Source organism: Lepidothrix coronata, unplaced genomic scaffold, assembly GCF_001604755.1.
Source record: "Lepidothrix coronata isolate B3197 unplaced genomic scaffold, Lepidothrix_coronata-1.0 Scaffold71, whole genome shotgun sequence".
Taxonomy (NCBI): Eukaryota; Metazoa; Chordata; class Aves; order Passeriformes; family Pipridae; genus Lepidothrix; species Lepidothrix coronata.
The window spans coordinates 2,520,246-2,528,856 of record NW_016690251.1 but is presented as its reverse complement, the minus strand read 5'-3'; the positions used below and the strand labels follow the sequence as shown (position 1 = coordinate 2,528,856).

Genomic DNA, 8,611 nt, shown 5'->3' with positions numbered 1-8,611 from the left:
AGAAGGAGGAGGATGAGAAGGAGAAGGAGGATGAGAAGGAGAAGGAGGATGAGAAGGAGAAGGAGGATGAGAAGGAGAAGGAGGATGAGAAGGAGAAGGAGGATGAGAAGAAGGAGGGGGGAGGGGGGTCTCGAGCTGCCGGCTGCAGCGTGCAACACCGCCGGGTCTGTCATCATCCTCCGGCGGCGGGAGGGCGGGGGAAGGAGGAAGGCGCGGGGCGGCCTTACCTGACGAGGTCGAGGAAGGAGTCCACGGTCTCCTTGCTGGTGGGCAGCGCGCCCGGCAGCCCCAGCCCGGGCGTGTTGAGCGCGGAGGCTCCGGCGCCGGGACGGACGATGAAGCCGAGGGCCACGGCGAGGCCGGAGGCGAGCAGCGTGGTGCCCAGGAAATAGGCGATAGCGATGCCTCCCAGGCGGCCGAGTGAGCGGGTGTCCAGGCTGGCGGCGCCCGACACCAGGCTGCAGACCACGAGCGGCAGGATCACCATGCGCAGCATCCGCAGCAGCAGCTCCCCGGGGAAGGCCAGGTAGGCGACCTGCGCGGGGCTCAGCGCCGCGCCGCGCACGGCGGCCCCCAGCGCCACGCCGGCCACCACCCCCGACACCGTCAGCAGCACCAGCGCGTTGCGCCGCAGGAACCCGCGGCAGCCCCGCAGCCAGGCCCCGCCGCCCCGCCGCCCCTCGGCCGCCGGGCCCTCGGCGTGCCCGTTCGGGCCGTAGCCCGCCTTGTCCTCGCTCGCCGCCGCCTCCTCCATGCTCGCGGCGCGGCGACTCCTCGTGTCCCGCTACCGCGCGGCGCTCGCAGACTCTGACTGAGCGGGCGGGCCCCGCCCGCCGAGGGCCGGGCCGGCGGCGGCGGCGGCCCCGCCCGGGGGAGGAACGGCGGTGACCCCCGGCCCGCCCCGCTGCCGCCCGCTGGGGCCGGGTCCCCACAGCGCCATCGCCGGCCGGCGGGGCGGCACGTCAGCCCGGCGCCCGACCCGCGGGCCCTCGGCCCACACACGGGTGGCGTGAGGGCCCTCCGTGCCCTCAAGGGCCACACACGTCCTCTCAATGCCCCCTCCGCGTCCCACATCTCACACGTGCCCCCCTCGTGTCCCCCTTCAGTATCCCCGTTGTTCATGCACATCCCCTCAGTGTCCTCACAGTTCACATACGTCCCCTCAGTGGCCCCCTTGGTGTCCCAAATCTCACATGTGTCCCCTCGATGTCCCTCCTCAGTGTGCCCATTGTTCATACACATCCCCTCAGGGTCCCCATAGTTCACACACGTCCCCTCAGTGGCCCCCTTGGTGTCTCAGAGCTCACATGTGTCCCCCCCAGTGTCCCCATGGTTTGCACAGATCCCCATCAGTGTCCCAAAACTCACACATGTCCCCTCAGTTTCCCCCCCCCATATCCCCACCATTCATACACATCCCCTCAGGGTCCCCATAGTTCACACGTGTCCCCTCAGTTCCCCTCTTGGTATCCCAGAGCTCACACGTGTCCCCCAGTGTCCCCACGGTCGATACACATCCCTGTCAGTGTCCCCACAGCTCACATATGTCTCTTCAGTGTCCCACTCAGTGTCCCCATGGCTCACACGCCTTCCTCCAGTGTTCCCCTCAGCATCGCCATGCTTCATACGCATCCCCTCAGGATCCCCGTAGTTCACACATGCCCCCTCAGTGTCCCTATAGCTCACACACGTTTCCTTAGTGGCTCCATGGTTCAATCACATCCCCTCCGTGTCCCCGTGGTTTACACACATCCCCATCAGTGTCCTCTCAGCCGTAATGTCTCTTCAATGTCCCCCTCAGTGCCTCACAGCTCATACATGTCCCCATCCCCAGTGGAGTTCACATATCCCCTTGGTGTCCCCCTCTTCTCTCCAGGAACCTCTCATCAAGGCAGGAGCCATCCCAGGACAGGTTGTGGTGTCCCTGGTCATCAGTGGCACGAACACATGGACTCTGAGCATGCTTCCTTGAGGAACCAGGCTAAAACCCAGTCTGATCACACGAGCAGGTTCTCTGAGGAGCAAATGATGTCTCTGGCGATACGAGGGGCTGACAAAAAGGGCACCCGGGGCTTTCAAATCTGCAGGAGCCCCAGGGGTGCACTACTGTCATGTTTGCTCACAGAGCCACTTCCATGAGCTCCAGCCAATGTTTGGACTCGAGCAGGGGCTCCATTTCAGTTCATTCCCTTGACATCAGCAAAGCACAGCCTAGCAGAAAACATGCTGTGAAAACAACCAGCCACACATCTGCTTTTCGAGTGACTGCACTAATTAAAGAGACTGACAGGGTGTGATGGGACAATAATCCTGATTTAATAAGACTCTTTTCTGCTTTCCAATCTCATGGATAGACCTGAAAATTGCTACACCATGGCTGGAACTCCTGGGAATTGTCAATGTGTAAATAGATAACAATACCACCAACAAGCAATTGTGTTTGCCACCATCCACTTCAGAGCTTGATGCAAAGTCTTGACTTGCAGCTTGCTCTTGCACTGAAATTTGACTCAAGATACCAGCCATATTTTTTCCTCTGATAACTTTCCCTATGAGTAAGACTTGGCTTGTGGAAGTCTGGGAATGACTGTTCCATCAAATTAGAATAAGCAGAGATAGGAAACAGAGACTAAACTAAGCAAGAAAACAAGCATCTGCAAATGCTTCTAAAGACATTCAGTTCCACAAACCTCAAAAGTAACAAAAAAGCTTTGTAGATCTTTTAAAATCAGGTTTGAGTCTTTTTCTGCAAACAGGTTTGTGAATAATAAAAAAGTAACCACCCAACATAACTGTTTCTTTCTCCATTAGAGGCATTACTAAAACGGATTTTTAATTAATATTTTGACAGCGTTCCTTGTGAAAATGTCATGCTTCTTTTCTTTCCTTGCATTTTTCCCTGCTGTTCTTTCTTGGTCTCACTCTTTTTTCTTTCCATTTACCCATGAAAAGGGAAAAGAAAGGGGGAAATGAAACAACAACAGGAAATTGTAAAACAAATACATGAATATAAAGTCTTTATTCTCTGTTTCAGTTGAGAAAAGACTCTAAAACCAAACAACGAACACAAACGCCATTCCCATATGCAAAATGAAAGCAAAGGGAGAAATTCAGGAAAGAGTGAACAAGAAGAACATATTAAATTGGAAAACTCATTTGTAGCAGCACATGTATGAGACCAGCGCAAGAGTTAACATAGAACCTTTTCCACTATATGAAATGACAGTAGACTCCTTCTCTCTTGGAGAGAGATCATGACCTTTTGGGACTGACTTTGCTGAGAGCAGTGCCATGAGAACAGCCGGGTGACCTGAAGGAACACACATCTCCAAAATCGTAGGTCCTAGTGAATGTTTTTTAACCCGTGCTAAGGATGTTTGGTGATAGACAACCCTTCAAGAAGAACACTTTGACAAAGGGATGCTTGTGTCAAGCTTCCTGGTCAATGACACCGTGAGAATTCAGACTCCCAGTTTCCCCTTCCTTTATTTCCCCCCTTCTGATTTCCTGATTCAAACACTCATCCAAAGAGTTTTCCTTCTTTTCGTGACATATCTTGAAATCAGAATGTTTTTGTCAAGAAGACAAGAGAGCGCATGAACCTCCCACCATACAAATGGACATCATCCCAAAGACATTCTAGGCAAAGCTAACTGTTTTTCCACACGCTGTGAGAGTTCATGGATGGATGCCGTGATTAACCCCAAAGCCCAGTGGCTTATTCAGTAGTAATCATTGACTGATCCATTGTGTCATGTTTTCATTTCAGCGCTTGTAGATCTTGGGAGCTTTCCAGCGAGTGAGTCTGCATGTTTCCAGTGTCCACCCTGCTGGTGCTTCTAAATCAGGGATTTTGACTTTTTCTATTGCAACTTGAAGGTTCTTTTTTTGTCTTAAGTGTCTTTCACCTTCACAGGGCTTAGAATGCTTCCTCCGGAAATCAGAAGAGAGATCAAAACCAAACAAAAAAACCAACAAAAAGCAACCACCGAAAAAAAAAATCCAGTTCCTTTTAATTAAAATTTTAAAAAAAATCCTTTTGCTTTATGTGAGGAAATAACTAGTATAGTTTTCACCACTGGCCCAGGAAGGAATGGTCATGCTGATGTCCAGTCAAGTTCTGCTTGATATCAATTTCTGATGGTAGGCATTTGAAATTTCAGCCTCAGTGGAAGGAATGAAAAAATCTTGATGGCTGTAAAGGAATCATATCCTTCTTCTTTGTGTTTCATCACCAAGCAACCAGAGTGCAGGATTTAATTTGAGCCATTTTCCTCAGAAATGTTCCTGCTTTGTTGAGGGAAGTTGATAGTCGGACCTCTCAGAGCAAAAGCTTACATGTCCTTTTTCCTACTACTCATCCATTCCCACTGTTAAATTTTAGCAAAGTCTTGCTGCACATCCATGGGATAGACCCTTAAAATAGGATATCTGTAATCTAGCTGTTGCCTTCTGTTAACATAATGTCTAATTCTAATGCCCCAAGGAAACAGAGGTGATGGTTTTCCACACCAGCAGAAGGTCCATACAAAGTCTGAGAGAAATCAGATTTGAATTTCTTTGCTAGAGAAGGAGAGGAAGGCTTTCAAAGAGCTGTTTGCAGCTCTGTGAGTCTCACATCTGCTACATGCTCAGTTGGCACAGGTCAGAGTAGCCCTCAGGTCACATTTCCTACAAAACCACAAAGCAGCAAGAGTGCAGAGAACACTCACGGTGCCACCTCCCTTTCCTCTGTCTTCCTGACTCTATTTCTCTCTTCGTAAGACTGACAAGGTCATCTGCAACTTTCAGGAGCTTCCTTGGGTCTGGGTGCCGTTTATCCTCTGTTCTTGGGAGACCTAACTCCTATAGGTTTAGAGAGAAGGCATCAATCAGCCCATGTGCCGTGACTGGTTTGGTTTGAAGTAGTTTGAAAACTGATCCCTCAAAGTCATGGTGGGGGAGGAGGGACCAAGATGAAAGGGAAAAGGGCAGAAAGACATTGTGTTTTATATTTGTGTTTTTCAAGAGAAGCTTGAATAAAGATGCTCCCAAATGGATGTCTCCAAATGGAGACATTCTGGGCAGCCTGCAGTGTCCTAAGGGGCTGTAATACAGAGTGGCCTTTTCCTGAGAATTCAAGAAAAGCACATGGGAGAGAGCTTGTTTTCTACCGAGCAAAATGAAGTCCTCAGAAGAGCCACAGCACGCTAGCTGAGGTGGGAAGGCCTAGAGCACTTCCTTGGTATGCAACTTTAGCTTGGCAAGAAGACTTGTTGGGCCTGGGATGCCAAGCAATTTGGACAGACTCCAGCCCCATCACAGAAGTGTTCTCCGCCTGCCTCTGGGAGGAACACGAGATGTGTTCCTCAGCTCTTCCTGGTGCCTCTGACCTGTTCACCCCATTGCAAGCTGAATGCAGGGCCAGCCACCCACACACAGTCACCTGGACTTGTCAGAATGAGCCAGATTTCAAGACATCCAAAACCACAGAAGGAAACCCCCCAGGCCCAGAGTGATGATGGATCCAAAGAATATTCCTCAGGTCCTGTTTCATGTAGGTTCCTGACTAGCAACTGAAATAACCCAGTCCCAAATACAATCCTACCACAGTGTCACATGTTAATTCAATGTCTTTCCAGACTGGGTAAGTTCTCACATCTGATCAAAAATATTCTGAGGATGAAAAGAAAAGGCCTTTGTAAATCCATTTTCTGATAGCAGAGGCAGGCAAGGAATTTTGCAAATACCACTTGCTTGCCCAAACTCCAACAAAATATAAACTGCAGACAGGGATGGTTAACCTAGGGTAAATATTTAACTTTATCCTCCAAAGGCACATGCAGTTTTTATGAGAAAGAAGATGAAAAATATAGAATAATATCCCCCCACACACCTTGTTTACTCTGGGGCTCCTTTGATGGCTCTGGAAACAAAGTCATATTGAGACAGGAGTAAATTTAAGATCGGGTGTGTAACTCCCTTTTTCAAAACCATCATAATATGCAAACATAAAGAAAAACAAATCAGTACATGATGGAAAAGAGGGACCCCGAATCACCTCCCAGGAATAACGAAATTTTCTCCTTCATAAGCTCTCCCTGAGATTTTTCTTTGACAGTAAAGCAGGGAAAAGCAGGAAAAAAGGACAAGAACAAGCACAGATGTTCAAGATCTTGGATATGTGACAACCTGTCCTAGCAGGAGACATTGCCTCTAGCTGGTGGGGAAAATTCAGGGTCAGGCTTTTCAAAATAAGCTGGGTTGATCTGAAAACAAGCTGTGTGATCTCTCGCAGTAAAGCTTTGCTACTGAAGAAGCAAGGGAAACGATGGGAGGGTTTCAGCTGTGGGAAACACGCTTGAATGAAGAACCTGCAAGTGCTCCAAGTGCCTGCTGATTTCTCCTGTGGTTCTGGGTTGATAGAGTGCCTTGTCATTGGCAAGACATGGGTAAGTTAGACAACTGAGGATTTGCCTGGCATTCAAGGATTCATACACAAGCGCAGCATGCCTTGATTTACATCAGCTGTATGGAATATGCTATAAAAAGCTACATTAGGGAGGGGAAAAAAGCATGAGCAATTTCTGAATGTTGGTTGTGATTCAGTGGCTAGAAGCAGCAAGGGGAATATTTATCCTCACGCATTTTATCCCTGATTACGAAATGACAATGAATACTGTATCCCTGATTACGAGTGACAGTAAACTGGGATGACAGCAAACAGGAATGGCAAAGCTTCTGCCAAGGAACATAGGGGACCATGAAGCTGCCCTTTGCCCACTGGCCTTTAAGTATGTTTTCCCATGCCCCCAGCTTGATGCAGGAGTGTGACAGTGGCCACTGTGATAGTGGCCACACCGAGGGGCAGTGGGAGCCAATGTATGGACCAAGCATGTCTCTGAGAAGTAACCGCAGCTCTAGAGATCCCTGTGGCTATGAGGAGAGCAGCAAAATATTGTGAGAACAGTCGTACTGGAAAAGAAGAACATAAGAGTAAGCAAAGCAAGAACATGTGATGTTTTCTGAGAATACTTCTCAGGTATCCACCAATCTGCAGCTCAGGTATTTCCAGGTGGTCCTTTGGATTTAAAAGCCTTCCATTAATTTTCCTCCTGCAAATTTGTCTGCTGGTTTTTTTTTTAACTCCATCATCTCTTTTCCAGAGGTGTGTGGTTAGTCCTGTACAGAGCTCACTGCATGCTTTTGTCACCCTATGCACCTCTCCTGGTGGAGACAGGTGGCTACCAGGGCTGCATCCACTAAAAACTTTCCATGTTTGCTATAATCTGTGAAATACAGATTTAGGAAGGTGTTACAGCTTTTTGCCTCTGTCCTCCAAGGCTGCTCTTCAGCCACTAAGTGCAATTTTCTCCTTTGCAAGTTGGGCATTCAGGCTCAGGAGATGTTATTAGGCTCACGAGTCTAATGAGACTGTGGGTCTCTAAGGCTATGGGTCCTCCAGTTTCTGCTCAGAGACATCTCCTCAGCTCCTCAGAGGAAGTTTCTCTTTAGCCAACCTGCCTATTTTTGTGACAAAACTCACAGAAATACACTTCCTGTGAGATTTCCACCCTTCAGCAAAATTTCAGTGAAATTGCATGCTGGAATCAAGAGCTGTTAATGAGGGATGGATGGAGTCACGTAGAGACACATCTCCCAGTGCATGTGCCAATGTACCAGACTAACACTTACCTTGTGTTTACCGTTGTCCCAGTTCTCCGTGTGAATCACAAAGCAGTTTTCCTAATATGGGAGAAAGGGGGGGATGCAGATTTTCTCTTTAATCCTGAAATGAGACATAAACGTAAGTGGTAATACAGTGGCAGTTACATATATCTAAAGAAAATGGTAAATACATACTCAAGTTGCATTGCTACTCTCTCCATTTCCTCCCATCATGTTTGCATCATGGAAAATGAGCTTTTTGCTGCTGAAGTCTGCAGTTTCAGACACATTTCTTAGCTAGACCTAGAAAAAGTACATAGATACCTGATGTTTTTCTGGGGGTTTTGTTTCTCATTGACCTCAAAACCTTTGAGAATCTCAGCTTATATTATCTGCTGTACCATTTCCAAAGCTGTCTAGGCTATGGTAGGTGTGTAAGATGACTGCTGGGAGCTCCAATGGCCCTTTTAATGGCCTGAATTAAAGCAATTTTAGCTCCCTAATGAAGTAGAATCGTTATCAAGACCAGTCGAAACAAAACAAACAACAACATACCTGTGAGAGTAGTTTACACACCTCTGTGGTCGTGTAACAGTCCTGTTACTGCAGGTCTGGGGAATAACAGCCCTGCTGGGAATTAAGATGGGAAAAACAAGGCAGGAGGACCGTGCACTTTATACCTGCCTGAGATCAGAGCCCGGACCTCCTGCATCAGAGAATGCAAGTTCAGCCTCTGGCACAGTGCAGTCACAGAACAGTGTCAGATCCTGGGTGTCACAGAACAGGGTGTCAGATCCCCTGATCCTGCATCAGGGCTGCTGAGCCATGGGACACATGTCCTTCTTGAGGGGGTGAAGAAGTCCTAACTCAGCTTGCAAAAGAGCCTTAAGAAAAATGAAGGGAGGCAAAGCCACCCTCCACCCCTTGCTCACACGCCACCTGGTTGTAGAGGTGAAAGAGTGGC

At 48.7% G+C, this 8,611-nt stretch overlaps 1 protein-coding gene across 1 annotated transcript in view; it reads right to left on the bottom strand.

Annotated features, from left to right (window-relative positions):
* SLC1A4 (solute carrier family 1 member 4) overlaps positions 1-754 on the bottom strand; it is a 35,744-nt gene extending 34,990 nt beyond the window's left edge. Inside the window, exon 1 of the mRNA XM_017818762.1 lies at positions 228-754. Within this exon, the coding sequence (XP_017674251.1) occupies positions 228-754 (527 nt within the window). The remainder of the gene's footprint in view (positions 1-227) is intronic.
* Between the last annotated feature and the right edge of the window lie 7,857 nt (positions 755-8,611).